We start from the raw sequence: 26,862 nt of genomic DNA on the forward strand, positions 1-26,862 counted from the left end.
GAGGATGTCAGGGTTGTTCATTGAAGCTGCTTTGGCTAACCCGGGTCATGTGGTTGCGTAAGTCTACGGCTGTGCAGCTCTGAACAGAGACGCACCTCTTCCCCTTCGCACCATGAAGAGAGGAAGAGAGAAGAGACAGAAGAGGAAGGAAGGAGAGGGGGAGGAGCTTTCTGTTCTCACACCGAAATAAAAGAAAACAGCAACACAGACAGGAGGTAAGAGAGAGAGAGATAAGAAAGAACAAAAGCTAGTGAAAACCATCATGGCTCCTTGGATGCGTGCAACTAAGGAGAGATATGGCATAGGTAAGTCCGGGTGTGTAGGCCGCGCCTTGTGTGTGTGTGAGTCTGTGTATCAGAGAAACACTACGCTGCTGAGTGTGATGGTCCCTCCATGTTGTATCCACTTCCTCCGTCACAGGATGTGGGCAGGTGTCAGCAAACACGCTCCACTATCGGAGCACTTGCAGAAAGGAAAATGATTGAATAAATCCCACTGTAAAACGATTCTCTACTATCTAACATTCACAAAACCACTGCTGGTCTCTCCGGCAACATTCAGAAGTGTTCCTGTCTTTATAGATAAACCATAGATATACAACTTGTCATTTCAATCTTTATTATTTTTTTTACAAAGTGTGGAAATGGTGCCACAGTTGAAGCAATGTTCCAAATCAGAACTTGCTTTATCGTGAAACTGACATGAAAGCAGTTGTGCTGTTGTTCAGTTTATGTGCTGTGTTATCTTGTTAGATTGCAAACACAGGAAGTAGCAGAGTAAGGAAGTAACAGTGGCAGTTTTTTTTGTGTACAGCAGGCGAGAAGGGTATAGCAAGTCCATAAGATAAGATGCTGGTCTGCATAAAACATTCAACATCACCCCAAAAATCTAATACTAATTGAAAATGTCTGTTACATTTATAAGTGGCCTAAATAACTTGTCTTCATTTCATGGATGCTGAAACACTAGAACTGAAACTCTCCTCATGCCTCAGTTGTTGCCTTCCCTTCTTGTCCATTTATATAAGTTTTCTTTCTGTGTCCGCCCCCAGTGAAGTGGAACTTCATCGGCCATGGGAAAAAACAGCTGTCCCTGGAGATTGGGGACACGGTCTATGTCCAGGAGTCCTGTGACGGTGAGGAAGGACTGCAGACTAGGGGCTGGGTACTCTAATACTGGAGCCTGGAGGCTGGGACTGGGGGATGTGGGTTGGGAGTGATGGCCAGGCATTAGATTGGACTGGGCTGTACAACATTGGGACAGTACAGTCTTAACAGCTGATCTTTCATCTTTGCTTTCAGGCTGGTACAAGGGCTACTTAATCAGGAACAAGGCCAAGCAGGTAGGCCTTTACTCTTCTCCTTCCAGCACGTTACTTCTTTGTATCCACCTCCAACTCAATCCTTCTCTCGCTCTTTCCTCTTTCTTCTTAGGGAGCCTTCCCTGCCAGCTATGTGCAGCTGAAGGAGGTCAAGGTTGAAAAGAGAGGGTGAGTTTGATGAGTGTGTAAAGTGGAGTAATGATCCTTATGTTGTGAATTCGAACATATTCATTTTCATGAACAACAACCATGATGAGGTTTCGTTGCTCTGATTGGTTGTATCTATCCAATTGCGTCCAGAGGATTTTTGGTCTGCACCTGTTGATAACCCTAAATCGATAATGAACTGGAAGGTTCCAGACTAACACACATTTGCAAATTGGTCTGACAATGACAGGCTATGTAGTCTGTAGTGTCGAAGTAACCTTCCCAACACTGACTGTGTGTGTGTGTGTGTGTGTGTGTGTGTGTGTGTGTGTGTGTGTGTGTGGTGCCACAGGGATCAGGAGGTGGTCGTATCATCAGAAATGCCCCTGGTAAAGGAGGTGACCACAACTCTCAGAGAATGGGGGAGCATCTGGAAACAGCTCTATGTGGTACATCACTATGTGTGTGTGTCTGTGGGGTACATCACTATGTGTGTGTGTCTGTGGGGTACATCACTATGTGTGTGTGTCTGTGTGTGCGTCACAGCTCAATGTGGTACATCACTATATATGTGTGTCTGTGTGTGCGTCGCATGTGCTTTGGTGTCTATTATACAGGGTTTTGGATGTCTGTCAATTTGTGTATATGTTTTTGTGTGTGTGCTTTTCACTTTTCTTTCTCTCGACATGTCTGGATATGTGTGTGTGTAACTGTGCATCTCTCTCCCTAGGCCAATAAGAAGGCTCGTGTGACGCAGGTCCAGAGGCTGATGTGGGATCTGATGGAATGGCGCTCCCAGCTGCTGTCAGGAACGTTGCCTAGCGACGAGTTCAAGGAGCTCAAGCAGAAGGTCACGTCCAAAATCGACTATGGCAACAAGTACGGTGACAGAAATAGCAGCTAGCACGATCACCCATTCCACATAGTGACCTGAGATAGACTGAGGTCATTCAGATAAAGCGGACCTGTCTTCACAGCTGTACCTCTGTTTGTGTCTCTATCCTCTCCCCTTCTCTCCTCTTCTCTCATCTCCCCTCTTCTCTTCTCTTCTCCTCACAACTCATCCACAACCCCCCCCCCCCGATTCCCCTCTCCACATCTGCTCAACTCCCCCCCCCTTCTCTTCAACCTCCTCTCCTCTTTTCTCCTCTCCTCACTTCTCGTGTCCTATGCTCAACCCCACCACTCCTCCTTTCCTCACTTCCCCCCCCCCCCCCGCCCCCCATCTCCTCTCTTCTAACATATCTACTCTCCTCTTTCGGTGTCCTCATCTCTCCCCCCCCCCCCCTCGTCCCAGGATCCTGGAGCTGGACCTGGTGGTGAGGGATGTAGACGGGAACATCTTGGACCCAGAGAAGGCCAGCGTCATCAGTCTGTTCCGGGCACACGAGGACGCCACCATAAAGATCAACGAGCGAATCAAAGAAGAGCAGGTCAGTCCCAAAGAGGTCAAAGAGAAGCTGAGAGCGTCTGGGTGAGGGGTGGTGGGGGATATGGAGGGTGCTGAGAGCGTCTGGGTGAGGGGTGGTGGGGGATATGGAGGGTGCTGAGAGCGTCTGGGTGAGGGGTGGTGGGGGATATGGAGGGTGCTGAGAGATGGATGGAGGGAGGAAAGGAGGATAAGGAGAAGGTGTGTGGGAGGGAAGTGAGAGAGTTAAAGAAGTGAGAAGAGGGGGGAGGATGAGGAAAAATAGATGGCTGGAGAAAATGGGGTCAGACAAGAAGAGGGAGTAAGAGGGATGGGGGTATTTGGAGAAAGGGACAGAGAGATAAAGCGGTTATGAAGAACGATGTGCAATAAAGAAGGTGAGAGTGAGATTTAGAGGTAAAGAAGGGAAAATATTAGCTTGAATCCACCTTCCATATAATAACATTGATTTATTTGCATCTTCCTTGCTTCTTTCTTTTTCTCTTTTTCTCTCTATCTCTCTCTCTCTTCCCTGCAGTCCAATGTCCAGGCAGACCACTCTGGAATCTCAGCACGGATCCAGTCCTCCCCGACCCACAGCCTCTACGTGTTTGTCCGGAACTTTGTCTGCCGGATCGGAGAAGATTCCGAACTCTTCATGTCTCTTTACGACCCGAACAAACAAGCCATCATCAGGTCTCACTCTATACACATCCCCCTCTTCTTCTCTTTCTCTGTCTCTTTCCTCCACTTGATATCTCAGTCCTCCCCCCCTGCCTCTGTCCCTGGCTGCCCTGCCCTGTCCTCTCCTCGTCCCCGTCCTCTTTTACCTCTTGAGTGACGAACACAGAGGCGCGGATCACAGATCGTCAGGATGGCCAGACTGACAGCTGCCAGGGCTGCAGCTTACACCCGTCCATCACTGTCACATCTTCTGATCCAGGCTTCAGGAGTCCGCATGGCATTACATTAAGACACTTATCCTCCGTCAAAGCCTACTAAAGATGGAGTGGGGTGGGGTTGGGGGATTTTGGGAAGGTGACCAGATAGTACCTCCCTGAGTGCCCCCGTCTGTAGACTGAGGAATACGGAATCATCTTTTCTGTTTCCAAGAAAAAAGTTTGGGTTTTACACATTGATGGATGATCATGTAATCCTTGCTTAAGTCCCTGCAAGTGTGTATTGTGATGTTGTCTGTGTGTGCGTGTGTGTGTGTGTGTGTCCACAGTGAGAACTACCTGGTGCGCTGGGGCAGCAAGGGCTTCCCCAAGGACATAGACATGCTCAACAACCTGAAGGTGGTCTTTACAGTAAGTCACCCCTTGAGGGCGCCGTCTGCCTTCCTTTTCACATCAGTAGGTACATGGTGAAGTAATATGGCCTGATTCAACTTTCTCTCTGCCACACTTCCCTCTTCTATTTTCTTTCCCTCCTTCCTTATCCCTTTCCCCTTCCTTTATTTCCCACACCTTTCTGCTTCCCCCTTTCCCTGTGTCTCTCCTTTCCTCTCCTCCTTCCCTCCATCTCCTTGTGTCTCTGTGGTGGTTAGGACCTGGGGAACAAGGATCTGAACCGTGAGAAGATTTACTTGATCTGTCAGATCGTCAGGGTGGGCCGAATGGAACTGAAGGAGACCCACACCAAGAAGTGCACCCAGGGGCTGCGGAGGCCCTTTGGGGTGGCAGGTACTCACCTGGCTGTTGTCCCCCACTCTGTCTCTGTGTGTGTGTGTGTGTGTTTGTCTGTATGTCTGTTGGTTTGTTTGTCTGTCTGTTTTTCGGCCGCCCTCTCTGTCTGTGGCTGTCTGTGTGTCTGTGTGACTGTCTGTGTCTCATTACAATTCTCTCTCAGTGTTGACTCTCATCCCAGTGATGAAAGACAAAAACCAGGGTCCTCTCTTCTTTCATCCTGTCTGCAGTGATGGACATCAGTGACATCATCAAAGGGAAAGTAGAGTGTGATGAAGAGAAGCAGTACTTCATCCCGTTCTTCCCGTGAGTCCCCCCTGTCTTCCTCTCCTCTCTCCCTCCTCCCCCCACTCCCCCCTGTCTTCCTCTCCTCTCTCCCCCCTCCCCCCACTCCCCCCTGTCTTCCTCTCCTCTCTCCCCCCTCCTCCTTTCGTGTAGCACCCCACCTGTCGTGAAGGTGTCAGGTGTAAACTGCATGTTTGTAAGGGAATACAAGTGTTACTGATGCATGCCTTAAAGTAAGTGGTGCATGTTACCGTATTCACGGCAAACGTGACGCAATGTGATATGCGTTTTTATTGTGTTCTGATTGTGTGTGTGTTGTCTAGGGTCGTGAACGAGAACGATTTCCTCCACACCCTGCTCAACAAGGTGACGGCGTTACGGGGAGACAGCGGGGGGCAAGGTACACCATCACACAGCACACACCCCGCCCATCACACGCTCCTCCCAGTGTATGACTGATGAGGCCAGATATATCCCCTGTGACTGTACCTACTGGCCCGAATGTCCTAAACACTGTTCCGTTCCCTGTACTGACACCCCTCCCCCACCACCACCTCCACCCTCCCCAGGTCTGTGGGTGACAATGAAGGCCCTGGTGGGTGACGTGATCCAGATCCGTAAGGAGTACCCCCATCTGGTGGACCGGAGCACGGCCGTGGCCCGCAAGCTGGGCTTCCCGGAGATCATCATGCCAGGAGACATCAGGAACGACATCTACCTCACCCTGCAGGCCGGCGACTTCGACAAGTACAACAAGACCACGCAGAAGAACATGGAGGTCATCATGATGGTGTGCGACCAGGACGGCAAGGTGGTGCCGGTAAGCGTGGCATCTGTGCTGGTTGTGGGCCTGATTTGGGTTGGATTTACATAATCACTCATTTTTTGCAACTTTTCAGAGAGCCAATAACAACTTCTGGTGAAATTATTTTGGCAACACTGATGCAAACCTCCTCCCTCTCTTCCTCTTTTTTTTCTTGTACATTGTTCTAGAACTCCATCTGCCTAGGAGCGGGGGATAAGGCCGTGAATGAGTACAGATCAGTGATCTACTATCAGATCAAACAGCCCAGATGGATGGAGACTTTCAAGGTCTGTCTGTTTGCTTGTCTGTCTGTATGTTTGTTTGTCTGCATGTCTCTGTGAGTGTGTGTAGTTTTTATGATGATCCCCCATTTTATGATGAGTCCTCCATCCTCTAGGTGGCGATACCCCTGGAGGAGATGCAGAGGATCCACCTGCGTTTCATGTTCCGCCACCGTTCTTCTCAAGAGTGTGAGTGCCATTGCTGCTCTGGCTTCCTTAAGCAAAACCTTCACGTTAAATGCCCAACACAACCTCAGAGTTTAAGGCTGAGGGTTGGGCTGAGACACAGCCTCAACTATGTGACACTGTCCACTGGACGTGTCCAGTAAAAAGGAGACTATGTCACCATTCCGTATTGTCCGCTAGAAGCCAAAAACATTCTTTTTTTTCTTTTTTCTTTTCTTGTATATTACAAAAGTTAAGGTGTCGAAGAAGCCACTCAATATAATAAACAACATGTTTAGGATCACTAAACACTCATAATATGTTCTTGTTTACCTAAGCTTCAAATTGAGTTGTGGGCTTGTCATGCGTGATGCGATTTGATTTGCGTCACGGTGCAGCCGTAGGCCTAGGTGGTCTGTGTTTGTCACAAGTAGGATCCCATCCCCAGTCCTAATCAAGTAGTGAATCGGCAGATTTGGTCTCGAGTCAATACCCTGAAATATAATGTTTCACAAGTAGCCTAGGCTAGTTGTGTTAACGTTCAAGCATGTCTTCTGCGTGTTCGCCGTACATTTTTGCTATACATTCGTTTTAGCCTCGATCCACGTTCTAAATAGAATGAATAGGCTAATTTCGGGCATTGCGTTGTACACAGGATGCATTTTTCTTTGTTTGACCTGGTAAACCGTGAATAGATTACATCTTTCAGGCTGTTTTCGGAAGATGCGATTTGCACCAACAACTTGACACATAACTTGAACCATAATCGGGCCAGGTGCAGTGCAATGTAGTCAGTGTATAAATACTGGGTGAGAAAAACACACATATCTAGGATCAAGTGCGATAATAGTTTTATTTTTCTTCAGTGCAGCCCGCGCTCAACGCTTCTAATGAATAGTATAACACAAAACGACCACACCTCTCTGAAGGCGTGAAAATGTCTAACACTTTGAAGCCGATAATCTGGGCTCGAGCTTTCCAGGTTAACAAACACTCAGATACACGTATCTTCTTCAACTATTTTCTATTCTGTTTTGTATGACTAATGAAATGTGTGACAAATGACCTTGCCGACAACGTCCCCTTTTGACTGTACCATGTCTCACTTGATCCTTGATTCACTGTCTTTCTTCTTCACTATCCTTCTCTCCATACCCATATTGATCTCACTGGCACTCTGGCACTCTCTCTAAAGCTAAGGATAAGAGTGAGAAGAACTTTGCCATGGCGTTTGTGCGTCTGATGAAGGATGATGGGACAGTTCTGCAGGATGGGCTCCATGACTTGGTGGTCTTCAAGGTCTGACCAACATAAACAATCCACTCCAGAAGTGAATCGGATATGAATCACTTTTCAATGAACCAATATTTACATATTCATTACATAAACTGAATTGGATCTGATTTACTGGCACATCTCCTGACAGAATGAGTGAGCTTCACTGAATATCAGAACCTGCATAGAAGTAAGGTGACTCTGAATTGATTCACTGCCATATAAGCAGAGGACTGAAACAGAGAAGATAGACTGGCTAAGGAAGTGATTTAGCACAGATTCATACCCAATGAAGAGGGTCTTAAATTCCTATTGATTATGTGACCGGCATCATTTAGACTGATGACTGCTGATTCTCTCCCAAACTAAACTCTGGTGTCCACTCCTGCTTGCTCCTCGTCTCTCCCTGTCTCTCTCCCTTATTATTTCACCCTCTCCCCTCCCTCTGCCCCCCATCCATCTCTCCCTCCCTCGCCCTCTTTTTCCTTCTCTCCCTTTCTCCCTGTCTCCTTCTCTCTCTCTCTCTCTCTCCCTCTCTCTGTCCATCTCTCTGTCTTCAGGGGGATAGTAAGCGGATGGAGGATGTGAGCTCCTACCTCTCCCTGCCCTCCACCCGTCTCCACGGAGACCTCCACAAGGGGGGCACGCTGAATCGCAGCACCAGCAGTGTGGGAGGCCTGTCCGTCAGCTCCAGAGACAGCTTCAACATCTCCACGCTGGTCTGCTCCACCAAACTCACCCAGAACGGTATGTGTGTCTGTGGAGAGGTTTGCGTGCATGTATGTTTGTGTGTGCATTGAACAGAATTTGAGCTCGCGTTTCTTTTCCCCTGACACACATACAGTCATGCATACACACACACACACCTACACACACACACACGCTGGATGCCAAGGACCTGTGACACAGGAGTGTTGTAGCAGCTGTTGTGGAGGCAGCCAGTCCATCACTGTAATGAACGTCCTCTCGCTGCATTAATCACCTGTGCAGCTATTAAACACACACACAGGGAGTGTGTGATGATCTGTACTTGGTCAGGACATGTGGCAGATGGAGAGGTTAACTCAATGAGAAAGGCACCAGTGATCTGCCTGACAGGACACCAGCGGGCACAGACACACACACACACAGACACACACACACATACACACACAATTAGGAAAGCTCTTTCTACCAAACCATCCAGGAATAGTGGAAAGTTGACGGTACATATTGACAGATAATAGGATGTTTGCATTACATAATTAATCAGAAGCAGATGAACAGTGTAAATGATCCCTATGACCCCCCCCCCCCCCCCCCCCCCCCAGTGGGTTTGCTGGGGCTTCTGAAGTGGAGGACACGCCCTGAGCTCCTCAAGGAGAACCTGGAGAAACTCAAGATCATTGATGGGGAGGAGGTAGTTAAGGTCAGTGTGTCTCTGGTGTGTGTGTGTGTGTGTGTGTATCTGTATGTGTGTGTCAGAGAATGAGATACATTACATTTAAATTTTCTTTATTTAGCAGACCCTTTCACACAGGTACAGAAGAACTTTTTGCATATTTCTTTATGGGATATTAGTGGTTGGAGTCAAGGAATGGTCTGTATTTGACCAGGCACAGTGCAAAATGACAGTGCAAACAAAACAGCGTTAAACTATTTTGTGAGTGCACAAGTGGTAATACACTACTTTGGGTTCCCTTAGGCCAAGCTAAATATAGTTAGTCTAGACAAGGTGTGTCTACAGACCTTGACGGAAAGACAGTAGAGATGGAGACAGTTGAAATTGAGTGTGTGTGCGCGTGTGTGTGTGTGTGTATGCAGTTTCTCCAGGACACTCTGGATGCTCTGTTCAACATCATGATGGAACACTCCCAGACTGATGACTACGACATCCTCGTCTTTGATGCCCTGGTGAGTGAGTGTGTGAGTGTGTGTGTGTTTTCCCAGTATGTACTTAGAAACAAAAATAAGACATTTCTCTGTTTGACTGTATGTGTCTTTTGGTCTCTGTGTGTCTCCTTTAGATTATACTAACTGTAATGATAAAAACTGAGTGATTGTCAAAAAGCATTTTTCCAACGTCAATACAATCTCTGAGACAGAATATTTGGTTTGATTGAGTCATGTTGAGTTGAAGTCATCTTGAGTCATGTGAGATGTTCTGACTAACTATCATAAAAATGTGAACCTCGAGCCGTCCCATTTGTCGGTCATGTTGTAACTGTTTGACCTCTTCTCTACAGATCTACATCATCGGTCTGATCGCTGACAGGAAGTTCCAGCATTTCAACACGGTGCTGGAAGCCTATATCAAACAGCATTTCAGTGCCACCTTAGCCTACAAGTAGGTCACTTCCTGTTAGGGGTTGGCGGATCGATCTAAAGTATTGATAGTATCGATACCAACGTTGGTATCAGTATTGATCGATTGATCGCGTGATGAGATCGATACTTAAGTTTCAATTTCTCTTCTCTACATTCAGTACACAACTCCCTTATAGTGGTTGTGCAAACACCGCTCCTCTCACTTCGCTCAAGCTCACTTTTCTCCTCCCCCACCTCCCCTGCTATGCTGTGAGTTGTTGCCGGTGTCGTGCCAAGGCACTATCCCCGCCAGGATTTGCATCCCCTGGCCGCGGGAGCGCACTCAGAGAAGCACTTCTAATTCACCTCTTAAATGGAACAAATAGCGACGTAAAAGACTCAACAGGGTATTCCATGGTAACAAGGGACTCATTTATCTACAGAAATACGTTTATTTGTGGCGGTCTGGCCTTTTCTAGCTAAAGTTACTGAGGGGAATCATGGGATAAACAATATATCGGCCGTTTTTTTCACCTGATATAATGTGTACCCCCTCCCCTAACATGCAAATGGTCTGTCCTGCCATCATGTGTGTTCTATGAACAACCTGAGATCATATGGAGATGTCTGCGCTTTTCTAGAAAAAGTTACAGAGGGGATGCACATTATATCAGGTCTCCAAATTAGAAAACATGTGTGAAGGGATGACATAACTACCCCAAACAATATTTTAAAGTTTAACTCCTTTATTAAGCAGTTACAGTGGGGTCACATATTCTGACGGCTGTCAGATATGGTGACCACTGGCTCTGTGATGACACATTATATCAGGCCGTTTTTTCACCTGATATAATGTGTATCCCCTCTGTAACTTTTGCTGTCTACCATATGAGTTACAGAGGGGATACACATTATATCAGGCCGTTTTTTCACCTAATATAATGTGTACCCCCTCCCCTAACATGCAAAGGGTCTGTCAGTGAACACAGAAGTTACAGAGGGGATACACATTATATCAGGCCGTTTTTTCACCTGATATAATGTGTATCCCCTCTGTAACTTCTGTGTATCGGTATCGGGAAAAGTATCAGTATTGGTATTGGCAATACTGGCCCTGTATTTACTTGGTATCAATTCCAATGTTGCAGTATCGCAGACCCCTACTTCCTGTGTCTGAATTCTACTTCCTGTTTTCATCATGGTTCTCATTGAGTTTTCTTGTCAGCTCGACGTCAACCCTAAAGAGCGTCGGTAGATGATAGAGACCAGCACCAGGGGTCAGTGTGATAGCTGGAAGCCTGTGGTGTATCCTGGGAGAGATAGTGGGAAAATGAGAAGAGTTATTTACTGTAGATTAAGCTGTGGTACTAGTCTCTCTCTCTCTCTCTCTCTCTCTCTCTCTCTCTCTCTCTCTCTCTCTCTCTCTCTCTCTCTCTCTCTGTCTCTCTCTCGCTCTCTCCATTTCCACCCCTTTCTCCTTATCCCTGCTCTCCCTCTCTAGTTCATAGATATAGTATGTGAAAAGTCTCTTACACATTTAGCAGCTTTAATCTATATCAGACAAGCTTTTATGGAAAACTACAATAAACTTGTTTTTTTACTTAAATCCCTACAGCATACTGCACTTTACAGCTGCCAAGACAGAGTCTGAGCACAGGCCGGCTAATGTCCCACAGATTACATTTTACTTTGTGGCAGCCAGAGTCCTGTCGCTTCAGTGCAGTTTAAAAAGGGACTTTTATTGTTTTAAGAGGATTTCATTGCTCTAATCCAGTAAGGAAGGAGAACGGAACATGTTCGGGGTTCTGGCTCCATTTTCAGCTTCTATCCCTCGAGTGTGAGCTTAGGCTGCTGGGCGTGTGTGTCTGTGTGTGTGTGTATGTGTGTGTAGTATACAGTATACAGTGCATACAGTATGATTATCTCCTCATTGTCTCTCTCTCTCAGGAAGTTGATGGCGGTGTTGAAGCGCTACCTGGATGTGTCCAGCAGGGGGGAGCAGTGTGAGCCCATCCTCCGCACCCTCAAAGCCCTGGAGTACATCTTCAAGTTCATCGTTCGCTCGCGCATGCTCTACTCCCAGTGAGTGTGTGTGTGTTCACGTGTGTGTCCCTCCTCCCTCCTCCCACCCTCCACCTCTGTGTTCCATGCCCCGCACTAACACAAAACACACACACACAGAAGGCCGATTTCATCGTATTACCTGGGTAATTGCATCTGACAGCTTGCTCTGAAAGTGGCTGATTGCAGCACTAAAGTTGCTAATAAGCATTGATGATGAAGTGCAGCCCTCTAAGTGGGGGGCAGTGAGGAAGAGGGATGCTGGAGGAGCAGGCGGGCTGAGTAACCGGGAGATCCGCACGCCCCCAATCGTGCTTCATACGATAACTGCAAACATCGTCAATAATTATGACGCGTCAATTGATGCCGCCTGACAGTCAGCTCAATGAGCTTCAGACCGTTGAGGGGGGGAACTTGACGCCTGTGTGTGTGTGACTGTTTGCGTGTGTGTGCCTTCTTTTCAGTAGAGGTGTTTGTGTGCGTCCATTTGAGACTGTGTGTGCGTGTACTATATGGGTGTGTTGGCGTTTTATACACTCATTGGTCGATCTTCCGATGCACTGTGTGTGTGTGTGTGTGTGTGTGTGTGTAGGAGGCATGTGTGTGCCTCAGGAAGGGGTCTCTCGAACGCCTAAGCACACCCATGTGTGCATATCCCGCCGCATCATCACTCAGACTCTGGGACTGGCTGTTGTGGTGGCTGTGTTCCCTAAGGGGGGGCTTTGGCCGTGGTGGAGGGACCAAAAGAGGATGGATTAGCCCAGTTCTCTTCGCCACAGAGCAGAGCACCATTGCAGACGACCCCAGACAGAGTGTCTCAGCTTCGTCAAGTTTGCAACAAACCCTCTAACCCTCCCTTATGAGAATATACTAGCATCAACAGATCATCTATCTATCGATGCGGCTATCTCTACAGCGTGTATCTGTTTTCATATCTATCAGTCTGGGTCTGTTTCTTCTTTATTTATATGTCCTTGTGGAGGGAGGGAGAGAGAGAGAGAGAGAGAGAGAGAGAGAGAGAGAGAGAGAGAGAGAGAGAGAGAGAGAGAGAGAGAGAGAGAGAGAGAGGAGAGAGAGAGAGGGAGAGGGAGAGGGAGAGGGAGAGGGAGAGGGAGAGGGAGAGGGAGAGAGAGGGAGAGGGAGAGGGAGAGAGAGAGAGAGAGAGAGAGAGAGAGAGAGAGAGAGAGAGAGAGAGAGAGAGAGAGAGAGAGAGAGAGAAGAGAGAGGGAGAGAGAGGGAGAGAGGGAGAGAGGGAGAGAGAGAGATGGGAGTCATTGAAGGTTTACAGAGTGAGTGTGAGCTGGATGATAAACTTGTTGCGGTGTTGATATCTTTCTGTGCACCTTCTTGGCCTTGGAGTATTAGAGTTGGTGTTGAGTTAAGCAGTGTTTAACTCTCAGGTCTTCAGATCTCCTCTCTGAAGGTTTGGAACTGGGATTAAAGCCAATGTTCTACTCACCCTCCACTCCACACACTGCTTTTGGGAAGGCTTGTGTAAGGACATATAGGACAGTATAGGTGTGTGTGTGTGTTTAGTAGCAGTGATAGTGTGTGCATGCACCATCACTAATGACAGTGAGTCGTCAATATGTATGCATGTTTCAGAAGACATACCACACACACACACACACACAAGTTCGTATTGCTATTTTCGTAGGGACTGTCAATTCAGTCCCACTCAAAATCTTCTGTTCCCAGCAAGAAAAGCCAAACAAGTCCACACACATACACACACACACACACACACACACACACACACATACACACATACACACACACACACACATACACACACACACACACACACACAGGGGGATTAGGCAGGACTATTCTTCTGTAATCAGAACTGTACTCCCAGAACTGTGTGGTAATACCCCTGTGTGTGTCACACTGTAATCCCCCCCCCCCCACCCCATTCCAAAAACCCTGTGTGCCACACTCTAATCCCTCCCCCCAGCACTCACAGCCACTATTCTAATTAACATCCGGTCCATCATACCCTATGTGAAGTGAGGGAGAAATGAGAGAGAGAGGAAATGGAACTTGGAGGGTGTAGAAAGATCAGAAGGAGAAGTTTTCAAAGATGAATTGAAGAAAACAGGGAAAAGAGTATGTTTAGGATGCATTATTGACTGGCGTTTAAGGTTTTCCTCTGACCACGCTGCTGTGGATTGACTTTGTGGGTGTGGGAGCTGTAATTGTGTTTACCAGGTGAAACATTAACATCAACAGAGAAAGATTCAGTCTTTTTTTTTCCTCATTCTGATTTTATTTCTTCTCCTCTTTCATCCTCTCTTCTCCTCCCTCAGGTTGTACGAGGGGAAAGAGCAGGCGGAGTTTGAGCTGTCTCTACGGCAACTGTTTGAGTCCATCAACAACCTAATGAAGACGAACTACACCACCACTCTTCTGCTCCGGGTATACACACACACACACACACACACACACACACACACACACACGCACACACGTGCACACAAACATTATCCGAAACGTGTGTCTGCTCTTCTATTTAGTCGATCGCACTTTCCCTCACTTGAGAATTTTCAAATCAATGAGTCATCCTCTCCCTTACTAATACAATCATTTGTAACATATCAAATTATGACATCTGTGTTCTCATTTCCATATATGTGTGTGTGTGTGTGTGTGTGTGTTTTTGTGTGTGTGCGCTCGTGTGTGTTTGTTTAGGTGGCAGCTCTGAAGTACCTCCCTACAGTGTTGCAAGACGTTGAGACCGTCTTTGATGCCAAGCTCCTTAGGTGGGATAACACACACACGCACAAACAGCAGTCCATCTCCTCTCACACATCTCAGGAGCGGAGGAACATCCAGCACCTATAATTGAGATCCGACCCCTCTTCCACTTCCAACTAACCACCACCCGGCACAAGACACCTGCCCTGTCAAACCCTAAACCATCCTAATCTCCTCTCTATTACCTGTCTGTCAGATCCCTCTCTGCCCTTCAGGGGTCTCGACCACAGTCCCATCTGTCTGCCCTGTATGACTCAGACTTGTAACCTCTCCTCTCTGCAAGACAGGAGAAATAAGCCTGAATCAAGAGTAACAATGACTTTTAGATTTATCTTTGGCCCCTCCTGCCAAGGTAGCAAACCTATTTCACAGCTTGTTTTGAACTAAAGGGCATTGGCTCCCACCGTTAGCACCCCCTCCTGGTAAACAATCAGGTGTTTCAGTGGCATGGCCACAGCACACCTTCAAACAACCCTCAGTTTTACTTGCGTTACCTATCCATCATTCTGACACACACATACACACACTTTTACACACAAACAAACACACAGACACAAAGTGGTTGGGGGAGATTATTTGGTTGAGTTCCAGACAGTGTTCTTGTATTTCCCAGCCTGAACCGTCTTTGACCTGTGCGCCCGTGTGTGTGTGTGTGTTTAGATAGTCAACACCTGTCAGATCTTTTCTCTAGAGTGGCCAGGTATCAACACCGTGTCAGAGACGTGTATGAGACACCTGCCTACCTGTCTCACACACCACCCCTGTCTCACACACGCACACTCACTCACTCACTTACACAAACTCAGAATGTATTTCTCTCTCTCTTGTGCTCTCTGTCAATCTCTCTCTCCAAACACACACACACACACACACACTTAAACAAATTACTTTTTTAAACTGTGTTCAGAAAAGCAACAGCAGCAGCCCGTTGTTACCTCAGACACCGTTCACAAAACAGTTCTACCCAGTTCCAATTACTCTCTAACTCACTCTCGCTGAAGTACTGGTGGACGTACGTTTGAAATGCTTGTCAGGGCCGCCATTAATATTTTGGTCTCAATCTACCACTAAGCCCTCAAATGTCCCTTTGTGGAAGCCTCTCTCTAAAAAGACTGGATTTGATGTGTGGGCGCTTTGGTCTTGCAGACACAGTAATACCATGACATTTGGGGTTTTAATTACCCTGCACTCAGTTAATTAGAGAGACTGATTAGCTATCAATTAGCTGGCTTGTGCGACGGGTGCCATCACTATGCTGGAGGACGTACACAGACACAGGACACAGACACGCACACATGCAGCAAGAATACGATTCAGTTTGGGAGTGAAGGATGCTGTTGTTCATCAGCTTAATGACTGTGCTACATCAGCTGTATTCATCAGATTGAACAAAGTGGAGACACACACCCACACACACACACACACACATGCTCTTGGTATAAGGGTTAGGTTTTTTAATTATTCAGATATTGGATTGTTGGTGGAGGGTGACACCAACTTGTGTCTTCATTAAGGGGGTGTGGGGGGGTCGGGTTTGTCTGCTTTCACACGACATGTTCTGCTCTGTTCTGTTTGTTTCTATTCAGTTCTCTTCTCCTATCCCTTACCTCTCCTGTCCTCGCCAGGTCAGAAGCGTGTTAGCTATCTGGATGTTTGCTATCGCATTACTTTTTAATGAGGTGATTCTCAGGCTTGTGTCTCCAGCCTCAACAGTGTCTTGTAGACGTCCTTATTGAGTGAATGATGTAGGAGGTCTATTACTCTGGCGGAACTTCACAACACGGCAGTTTTTACATCAGGGACATTTTGCAAACTCATATTAAAATTAAATTATTTTATCCGTTTCCAAGCCATGAGATTTTTTTGCCTAATGATCTCATTTCATTCTCCACTACCTTCGCTCTTTACTCATTCTACTCTTTTCTCCCTCTCCCTTTTGTATGGCACTTTTTATCTCTCTTGTTTGCACTCTCCTGTTCATTGCTCTGTCTGTCTCTTCTCTCCTTCCCTCCACATCCCTGTCTCCCCCCCCCCCCCCCCCTCCCCCCCTCCCCCCCCTCCCCCCCCCCCTCCCCCTCTCCTCTCTCCCTCCAGCCAGCTGCTGTATGACTTCTACACCTGTATCCCTCCGGACTCTCTGCAGAAGCAGAAGGTGGCCTCCATGACTGAGATCGTCAGCAGTAAGCTCTTCCAGAGGCAAGGTAAGCCTCGCAGCCAATCAGAGCACTGTGGCCACTAACCTGACTGGTAACATAGTATGCCTACCAGAACACCCTAGTGGCACTGTGTACCACACATTTTCCCATGCCTTTCCGAATGTTTTTCCTCAGAACACAGCATTGTTGACACCCTCTCTCCCACACACAGACACACACGCAGCCGTAAACCATTACGAATATCTAATTGGCCTGCATCGCTCTGATAAGTGTGCCCATTCGCAGTCACATGGTGTGATGAATGGCGAGGTCCTAATGGCTGCTCGCTAGCTCGCTAATTGGAGGTTGATAAGTGCCCCGTTACTGCTGCGCCCGTCCCCCTTATTTCTCGCACTCGTCGCAGGCAGAAAGCCAATCGAGGGACAGATTGGCATGGCCGCCATCGGCATCTAAGCGCCTTCATTTATTTCTGACCTACATCTAAAGAATGTGTCAGAGCGAGTGATTCTTGCAGTTGGCTGTCAGACTCGCGGTCACAAACTCCCGCATTGACACACAGACGCATTTCGGGCCCATCTTTGTCTCTGGATGACATATGCTGGTGAATTGTGCTTGTGTGTCTGTGTCTGCGGGTGTGGGGAGTGTCAGTGATGATAATGGATGTTGTTTTTGGTTTCCATCGCTGCGGGGATGACTCAGAAGTCAGCGGCCGTCGCCAAGCGTCAACTGCTAGATGCTCAGCCTCAGTGGGAGTCCCCCCCCACACACACACACACACACACACACACACACACACACACACACACACACACACACACACATACTACACTCCCCCTCCCCCCCCCCCCCTCCACACACACACATACAATATCTCCCTCCCCCAGTATTGATCACGGCTCTGGTGATTGATTGTTCCAAGGCCCAGACCGGCCCGGCCGTCGGCGGCCAACTGTCAACACGCCAGGAGTCTCACTCTGTCACCAGCCAGGAGTATAAATACAACTCTGAAGGAGGGAGGGAGGGAGAAGGTTGTGGGAGGTAGAGAAAGAGGTGAGGGAGAGAGTGGGAAAGATAGGGGGGAGTGAGGGTGTGGGAGGTAGAAATTGAGAAAGAGAGGTGAGGTGAGTAGATAAGGATGGGAGGGGGAAAGAGGAAAAAGAGAGAGAACTAAAGAGGGGACTAGAGAGGGAGAGATTGACCTTGCTATGTGGTGGCACGATCCACACAGTGGAGGTCAAAGACAGTGGAAGCCTAATCACTACAGCCTGGTCATACACAGACTGTAGTGCAGCCTCTGTAAACCATTGGTTAACCGCACTAATGACATCATGACAGCTCCCCCAACACATTTTTCCATGACCTCTTTTGCAGAGTCCACCTCTCCATTCGTTTATTTATTCATTCTTTCCACCTCCATCCCGGTTCCAAAATGAGGCCTGACACTCATTTTAATTGAGATTTATTTTGCAGTCGGATGCCTAATAAGGTTTGTTGTGTGTGTGTCCGTTTAGGATACTGAAATATGCAGGAAGGGGAATGAGACATTTATAGTGGATAATAGCTTTGGGTTTCTCATCACTGCTTACCAATACATATTTAATCTGTACCTGTCTCCCTAGGCCTCTCACTGGAGCTGCAGAGTGACAGGAAGAGATGTGTGTGTGTGTGTGTGCAATGCTTGGGTGTGTGTGTGTGTAAAAGAAAGAGGTAGAGGAATTGAGTGTGAGAGTGTGAGCGAGCAAGGAAAGAGAAGAGTTAGTGTGTGTGTGTCTGTAGGGTCATGCAGTTGGCCACATGCAGGTCTTATGCCAAGCATGCTTTGGGCCGTGCCCTGGTCAACATTTGAATGGATGGAATGTGTCTTTTTTTTCTTCAAACATTCGCTTTTTGGGATTAGAGCAGGAACATACTGTACACAACACACACACACATGCACACACACTCACACACACTCACAAACACTCACACACACACACAAGCGTCTGTCCTACGGGTTAATCTGGTTCAGTTTCCCAGTAAAGAAATCACATTTGTCAGAGGCATTAAGGCTTGGGTTTACGGTCATGATTTTTGTCGTGGTGACAATTGCAGTGACAGATTGAGAGCATCAGTACCGGACAGCGTAGAACAACAGATCACAGAGGAGCAGGCGAAAAAAAAAACAGTCTGCCGTTTTGTTTGCCCACTCATTCTGTAAATCCGCTCCAATGGTTCAACCCGGTAACCCTCCATCATCCATCCCTCCATCATCCATCCCTCATCATCCATCCCTCATCCCATCGCGCCATCATTCCGTCCCCTGCAGTGAACAGAAAGTACCTCAACTCTGTCTTCTTCTTGTTATAGGGAGAGATAGAGATATAGATAGATAGAGATATAGATCAGTGATGAACTAGATTGCATGCAGAAGGGGTGGAGAGACATTTTATTGCTTTTAGTTATTAGTAAAAAAATGTTGTTTTTTTGTTACATTTCTGTATCTGTCACTGTCTGGGTGATTTATAGTGATACTGCTGTTATTAAAGGAGCGCTCTGTAGAAAATGAGAGCTCCATGCTCTGAAGGAACTGGGTCAAAACCCGAACAATGGAAAAGTACAGACAAACCTCACAACCCTCACCACCCCCACCAACCTCCACCCCAACCCTCACTGCCCCAACAACCTCCACCCCAACCTCACCGCCCCACCAACCTCCACCCCAACCTCACCGCCCCACCTACCTCCACCCCAACCTCACCGCCCCACCAACCTCCACCCCAAACTCGCCGCCCCACCAACCTCCACCCCAACCTCACCGCCCCACCAACCTCCACCCCAACCTCACCTCCTCCACCAACCTCCACCCCAACCTCACCTCCTCCACCAACCTCCACCCCAACCTCACCTCCCCACCAACCTCCACCGCAACCTCACCGCCCCACCAACCTCCACCCCAACCTCACCGTCCCAACTACCACCCTCCAGGAAAAAGTATTGAGTGTATTTAAATTGAGTTAAGCAAGGAAGGAAAGTGGATCAGGTCATTGTTAAAGGGGGCGCCAAGTTTTTGCTTCTCTGACACCCCCCCCCATCACGTTGACCCTATTGTACTGTACTGTACTGCACTGCACTGCACTGCACTGTACTGTACTGTACTGCACTGCACTGCACTGCACTGCACTGCACTGTACAGCTCAGCCACGAGCGTGTTCTGTCAAATCCCTTATGCAACGAGTCTCTGCAAACTGTGTGTGTTGTGGATCATAGATGAGGTGTGTGCAGTGTTCCCATCATCAGGCCCTGACGGTAATCAGTATTAGTGAAAGCTGAAGGGCTGTGTGCTGTCCTGTACTGTACCCTTGAGACCGCAATCACTTTTCTCCTTTATAGTCAGCGTTTGCATGTGTGTATGGTGTGTGTATAGTGTGCTGTGTGTATGGTGCGCTGCCATGCATGTGTGTATGGTGTGAGTATGGTGCGCTGCCATGCATGTGTGTATGGTGTGTGTATGGTGCGCTGCCATGCATGTGTGTATGGGGGTGGCAGCTGAGTGAATTGTGGACATGCATATGTCCTTGTGTGTATATGTTTTATTGTGTGTGTATGGGTGTGGGCGTGTCTATGTGTGACAGGTTAACCGTGCCTGTCAGAGTTCCACAGCCAAAGATTAATCAGAAAATGGTGCGATTAACAGTCAGACAGAGATATAAATCATAAACACAATTAAATCTCTGTCCCTGTGGGCAGGGAGGCAGGGAGGCAGGGAGGCAGGGAGGCAGGGAGGCAGGGAGGCAGGGAGGCAGGCAGACAAGCAGACTCACAGACAGACACAAAGTTATACAGGCAAGAAGGCACTCTCTTAACCCAGCACAATAACATCAACAATATCACAGTGTCCACAATCTACACACAAAGATGAATGGGAAAGGAGGCTCAGAAGACAACTACTATGCATTAATCAGGAAGTATATATATGTGTGTGTGTGTGTAATTATTCGATTATTTAAACATATGCAGTGTTTGTTTTTGTACATGTGTGTGTGTGTGTGTGTGTGTGAAAGGGCTCCATGCACCAACAACAATGTAATTTAGAAACGGACTGGGTAGAGGTATGAAAGGGAAAGTGCTAATGGTGCAGAAGAGTGTTTTGTCATTTTGGGTAATGACAATGACTCACTTTCTCTCTCCCCTCTCTGTCTCTCGCTCCCTATCCCTCCCTTCTACCCCGGTTCTCTTTCTCTCTCTCCTTGCATCAGTCTCTCTCTCTCCCTCCATCCATTCATCCATCCCTCTCTCTCTATCGCTCTCTACCTCCCTCCCTCCCCCCTCTCTCCCTACCTCTTATCTCTCTCTCTCTCTCTCTCTCTCTCTCTCTCTCTCTCTCTCTCTCTCTCTCTCTCTCTCTCTCTCTCTCTCTCTCTCTCTCTCTCTCTCTCTCTCTCTCTCTCTCTCTTCTTCCTCCTCTGTTCCCATGGTTGGTATTCTGATCGCGGTCTCGTTGGTCCACAGCCATAAGAGCCATCTCCCAGACAGACAGGGGAGTGATGGTGCATACTGACAAGGGTTCCTCAGGACCACCACCACCCCCTCCCCCAAACACATACACGCATCTAGCTGTTCCATTACTCCTCCAATTACAACATCTGCTTCAATTGTTCTGTTCATCAGTATAACGATGTCAGACGACACTGCGCCAATCAGTTTGACTTGAATGAATCAATGAACCGTTGTTGACGATTGTAAACCTGCATACATGGCACCCGACAAACGTATCAATCACTCTGGTATTCATGTGAGCGTGTAGAGGAGGAGAGAGGCTGAACGAAGGAAGAGAGGAGATGCAGGTGCTTCAGAGGCTTGTTGGCAGACAGACTTAACAATTCGTATTGGCTTCGAGGTTTAGAGGAGAAAGAAAGAGAAAGAAAGAGAGAAAACAAAGAGAGGAGAGAAAACGAGAGAGAACTCTGTAACGGTATGGCCCCAGACTTTGCCACCCTGTAGATTTAGTTGTTGTTTGCAGGGATGGGGGTGAGGTGGGGGTGGGTCTCCTCCATCTGTCTGGGATGGAGGGATGACACCCAGGGAGTGGCCTGGGAGAGGGGAGGAGGAGGAGCAGGGAAGGATGGGAGTGGAGAGCAGGTGATATATTAGGCGACGGAGGGTAAGAGGACGAGAGAAGGAAGGAGGAGAGGAGGGTGAGGGGAGGAGACGAGGGGAGCAAAGGATGGAATAGGAGAAGTGAGAATGGAAGCCTCTGATTTAAATGCAACACGGTAATTGAAATGGCATCTGATAACCGTAGCTGGTTTATTGTGCTGGCTCTGATGCTGGCGTGAAATGAAAAATGGACGTCGGCTGCCGAGAATGTGCTGTATACATCACTGCTGCTTGCCGCTGGGTGCAAGCTGACACAAACAAACACACACACGCACTTACATGCACGCACATGACGTTTTCAGCATACACGATCACAAATGTCCATGTAAATACCACACAGACCACACACACACACTTGAATGAACAGACGCTTGGAAAGAGCAGTTTTAGAATTGGATGACTCATGGCTCATGACTGTGACGTCATGAAGGTGGTGTCGAACACCTGAGCTCCTGGCGCATCTCACACCCTTGAAAGGTGTTGAGGGGCGAAGGCGTGATTGCTCACACGAATGTATAGAGGAGGGATGTGTGTACTGTGTGTGTGTGTGTGTGGGGGGGGGGGTGTACAGAGGGGTAGTACACACACAAACAAACAAACACACTAATGACATTTGCTTTTCCACACTGAAACGCAGATAGAAACATGGACTCACACACACAGACCGAACGGGTCGCAAACATTCTGGTGCAGAATTCATCTTGCATGACCATTTTGTTGTTATTTATGTCTGTGGCTAGTGATCGTTCACCTGTCAGAGTGCATTGGCTCTCCTCTGTCTAGTTCCTGGATCAATATTGAACCCTTACAGCTTGGGCTGGGTTAGATGAATATATACTCCCTAATCCCTTCATCTCTTTCTCTTCCTCCCCTTCACCCTTCTTTCTCCTTCCACCCCTTCCTGCCCTACCTCTCTCCTGGTGCTGTGATTGAGTGCTTTCTCTGACCCACACTCACCCCTCCCTCCCTACCCGTCTCCCTCCTCCCTCCCTCTCTTCCTACTCCATCCCCTCTTTACTCACTTCTGCTTCACCCCTCCATTTCTCCTTCCTCCCCCGCTCATTTTCCTTCCCCTCCCACCATCCCTCTCTCCTGGTGAAGTGCTTGTTCTGAAACAGGCTCCCTCCTCTCTCCTCCCTTCTCCATCCTCTCTCTCCTCCTCCTCTGTTGCCTTTCTCCTCCTTCCCCCCTGCTTCACCGCTCCTATACTCCCTTCCTCCTTTCCTCCCTTCCTCCTTCTTTACCATCCTCCCTCTTTCTCATGCTGTGATTGAGTGCTTGTTCTGGGGCGGGTTCTCTCTCAGCAGGGCTGGTCTGGCCCCGTTAATAATGGATCGAACCAGGCTCAGCTTAAATGAGCTTTTAATGGCCGAAGTGTACCTACAGTGAGATGGAAGGAGGGAGGAGGGGATGAAAGAGGAGAGGAGGAACAGGAGAAGGGCAGAACGAGAGGAGAGGAGGAGGTGGAGGAGAGAGAGAGAGACAGATGTGGGGGCCAAGTTCTGATGCCTGGTTTACTGAAAGACTGACATGCAGACAAGGGTATTTAAGTAGAGGGTAGATTTATGAGCTTTGTGTGAGTGTGTGTGTGTGTGGGTGTGTTTGTGTGTTTGTGTGTGTGTGTGTGTGTTTGTGCGTGCTGGCATTCCTCATATGACCTTGTTTGCACATGTTGTCTCCTTCCCAGAGTGCCGTGACATCCTCTTACCCATGATGCTCCGGGAGTTGAGTGGTGCCCTGGCGGCCATGGCGGACGGCCCACATGATGAGAGGCGGAACAGCGTGGAGCTCCTCAACAACATCCTGGAGGTCCTCAGTCGGGACAACGTGGTGAGCCAATCAACACGCACTATACTCAGGGACGTGCCAATCGTTGAGTCCCATCTCTAGTGGTTTAAGGGTGTGATTGAATGAGTGCTCCTAGCGCACCAGATGAGCTGGGTTTGTCCGACATGCTTCCAATTTGTTGCGGTTCCCCAAGATAGCTAATTAAAGCACACCTCCACAGTAGCAAAGTGTTAAAATACTTTTTGACTCAAGTCTGCTCATCTAAGACCAATATGTGAGCTTAGCCCACACACTGGCTCATCTAAAAAAATGCACGAACACACACAACACTCACCTCACGGTGAACAAACACACTTTTCCAATATCCCAGAGAGGAGATTGTAATTGCTCAAGCAATTTGTTGACAGCCCACAAAGCCTTTGAAGTGATGTTAGCACTTTACTTTGCCCTCTATTTACTTTGATAACGCTAATGAAGCCTGAGCATAAATAGGAAAGAAGGAAAGAAAATGAGGAGGAAAGGAGAAGGAGCAAAAAATAAGTAGTAGGGAGAGAGAGAAAGAGAAAGAGAGGGTAGGGAGGTGGGTAGAGATAATAAATAGGAAATAGTCTGTGAAATCTTGAACCAAACAATTTTTTTACAATCAGCCACCCGGATAGACAGATACACATCCATCCAGCCAGATCAGACATCCAGCAAACCCAGACAACCAGCTAGCCAGCAAGACCACACTTTCATTCATCCCCCATCCACCCAGCCGGGCGGCCAGTCAGACAGCCAACCAGATGCCAGACATCCACCCCCCAGGCAGCCAGCCAGCTAGCCACCTACCCACAGCTAGCTGGCGAGGCCACGGCGCAGTGTGATGGTATAACACTCCAAATGAACTTCAGTGTCCTTACTCAGTTGTGACAGGACTTTACACAGGATGGCTTTAGACAGGAGGAGGTGATTATGTTCTGGTCCAGATGCTCAAGCTGACCCCAGAAAAACCACTCTGCAACATTTACCATCCCTGAGATTACCACCTATAAATGCACGCTGGCTGGCTGGCTGGCTGGCAGGCAGGCTGGCTGTCTCTCTTGTCAGTCTAAAAAGAGAAAATGTCATGGATTAGTAAGTAGACTGTCTGGGGAGATGGACGAGGGGGGGGGGGGCTGGGGTGGGGTGGGGGGGGTGAGGAGACAGGAGACAGGAGACAGGAGTCAGGAGACAGGAGACAGGAGACAGAAGAGGACTGTGGCCCGAAAATGACAAAGACAGACAAACAGATAAACAAGACAAAATGAGACACAGGGTGCAGCAAAAAAACAAAAACTAAACTGGGTACTGCACGCATCCGTCTCTGAGGTCAGGCAAAGAAGAACGGAGCGTTGGGAAAGAAGGAGAAAGAAAGAAGACAAGAAGCACAGCCGTCGGCTGTCAGAGTTCTGCACGCTTCATCTCTCCTCGCTCACTTTTTCGCCCTGTTCTCCCTCCTGCTCTCCGAGTGTGTGACTCCTTCTCCCCCCCTGAGCTCAGATGCTCACACGACGCAGACAGAGTGATAGCCTGGGGGATTTGGAGCTACCTGAATAAGTTGTCACGTCACATGTCTTTGAAATCAGGAGAGGAGAGAGACAGATGTTTATGTCCCAGGGACTAAAGTGTGCTTCCGAATAATAGTGAAGAAGGTGTGTGTGTGTGTGTAAGAGAGTGTGTCTATCTATTCCTCAAGGTGAATTTTCCCCAAGGAGGAATATAGAAAACAGCAACAAGGCTAGAAAACTTGATCTGGTCTGGCTGAAGAACAACAGTTATTCTTTAGCTGTGGGGCTGTGAAAGTACCTGCATGGTGTGCGTGTTTGTGTGTTTAACAACTGTATGTGTGCATGTGTGTGTGATGGCCCACTGTGCATATAGTTACCATGACTGCATCTAGTGACTCAAACTCTGAAAATGTAATTTAATCACGCCTGCCTGCTCCAAATCAATCATTTTAAATCACCCACCTACATGACAGGGAACACACACACACACGAGGACACAGCTGCAGTGACACAGCTGACACACACACAAACCAAAACCAACCATAGTGTTATTTTTGTCTCTTACTCAAATCTCATCTTTGTCTCATCCCTTTCTCACACACACACACACACACACACACACACACACACACACGCACACGCACATGCACACACACACACACAAACAAACACTCTGGGTCAAATCAGGTGTTTTAGGATGCAGACAGATGTGTTTTGAACCGACTCATGTTCCTAAAGAAACCCTGACTCAATCTGGCCCTACACACAACATGTTTGTGTGTATGTCTTCAGGACTCATTGTTCCTAATTCTCTCTGTCTCCTAAGACTCACTCTCTCCCTCTTTCTCTCACTCTCTCTTAGGGGGAGACGTTCCAGCATGTTCAGAACATCGTGATCTCCCTCCTGAGAACAATCAACAGGACAGTCATCACCATGGGGCGGGAACATGCCCTAATTGTGAGTCCAGCCCATTCTGTTCCAATCTATTCTATTCTGATATATTCCATTAGATTGTCATCCTATCCTCGTATTCCTCTCCATATTCTATTCAGTTCTGTTATCTGTTGATTGAATTCCATCTTGGTTCTGTTTGCTTCTATTCTACAGCATGGCCAAAACCTGATTTTCTGTTTAAAATACACACTTTATTAGATCCCCAAGTAACAGTTACAAACAGCTGCCAACACACAGGGACAGGGCGGGGCAACAGCAGTGAAGGAGAACACAGACTGGTAGAGGGAGCTCTAGAAAAATAGCCACACTGTTGATGATTGGTTAGATAGTAAATAGGGTGTCGTCCAGGAAGCCAAAGCTGATTCCTATTGGTGGAGCCAGTAGCGTGTTGAGGAGAGGAGGCCCACACAGTGCGTAGAGTGGTAAAGTGGTTGGGACTGTGTGTGTGTGTGTGTGCTTGTTATTGCGTGTATGTGTGTGGATCCGTGGGACTGAAACAACAATGCAATTTCCAGGCGTTAGGCTTCTTGCTCTGTCAGTCAGGCATGAGAGGGCATTGATTGGCTAAACGGTCTGTCAATCCGTGAAGGGTTTTGATGATTGGATTGTCTTCCTCTATCGAAAGCCAAGTTCCTCTCAGGAGGCCCGGCCCTTCGTCCTCCTGTATTCTATCTCCAGTGTCCTAGAACATTCGAGTCATGGTCTCCAAACTCAATGACTCAACAAAAAAAAATCGAACTCGTCTTGTCGTGCCAGACGATTAATACCAACCTTGCACAGTTACACAAATCAACACACCACAGCTTGACCATTTGGCTG

The 26,862-nt window shown here is 47.9% G+C and overlaps 2 protein-coding genes across 2 annotated transcripts in view; one reads left to right on the top strand and one right to left on the bottom strand.

Annotated features, from left to right (window-relative positions):
- Positions 1-26,862, bottom strand: part of hdx (highly divergent homeobox) — a 350,307-nt gene that overhangs the window by 179,615 nt on the left and 143,830 nt on the right. The window lies entirely within an intron of this gene.
- The window catches only part of LOC134032859 (dedicator of cytokinesis protein 2), a 27,185-nt gene continuing 538 nt past the window's right edge, over positions 216-26,862 (top strand). Inside the window, exons 1-26 of the mRNA XM_062476917.1 lie at positions 216-305; positions 1,052-1,135; positions 1,302-1,342; positions 1,434-1,489; positions 1,821-1,917; positions 2,199-2,347; positions 2,766-2,901; positions 3,415-3,572; positions 4,105-4,186; positions 4,426-4,561; positions 4,795-4,870; positions 5,173-5,249; positions 5,419-5,669; positions 5,843-5,941; positions 6,052-6,124; positions 7,296-7,399; positions 7,936-8,122; positions 8,686-8,783; positions 9,179-9,268; positions 9,601-9,701; positions 11,609-11,743; positions 14,032-14,140; positions 14,414-14,484; positions 16,574-16,680; positions 23,459-23,601; positions 25,951-26,046. Of these exons, the coding sequence (XP_062332901.1) occupies positions 263-305; positions 1,052-1,135; positions 1,302-1,342; positions 1,434-1,489; positions 1,821-1,917; positions 2,199-2,347; positions 2,766-2,901; positions 3,415-3,572; positions 4,105-4,186; positions 4,426-4,561; positions 4,795-4,870; positions 5,173-5,249; positions 5,419-5,669; positions 5,843-5,941; positions 6,052-6,124; positions 7,296-7,399; positions 7,936-8,122; positions 8,686-8,783; positions 9,179-9,268; positions 9,601-9,701; positions 11,609-11,743; positions 14,032-14,140; positions 14,414-14,484; positions 16,574-16,680; positions 23,459-23,601; positions 25,951-26,046 (2,799 nt within the window). The 5' untranslated portion in view covers positions 216-262. The remainder of the gene's footprint in view (positions 306-1,051; positions 1,136-1,301; positions 1,343-1,433; positions 1,490-1,820; positions 1,918-2,198; positions 2,348-2,765; positions 2,902-3,414; positions 3,573-4,104; positions 4,187-4,425; positions 4,562-4,794; positions 4,871-5,172; positions 5,250-5,418; positions 5,670-5,842; positions 5,942-6,051; positions 6,125-7,295; positions 7,400-7,935; positions 8,123-8,685; positions 8,784-9,178; positions 9,269-9,600; positions 9,702-11,608; positions 11,744-14,031; positions 14,141-14,413; positions 14,485-16,573; positions 16,681-23,458; positions 23,602-25,950; positions 26,047-26,862) is intronic.

Source organism: Osmerus eperlanus, chromosome 13 (genome assembly GCF_963692335.1).
Source record: "Osmerus eperlanus chromosome 13, fOsmEpe2.1, whole genome shotgun sequence".
Classification (NCBI taxonomy): domain Eukaryota; kingdom Metazoa; phylum Chordata; class Actinopteri; order Osmeriformes; family Osmeridae; genus Osmerus; species Osmerus eperlanus.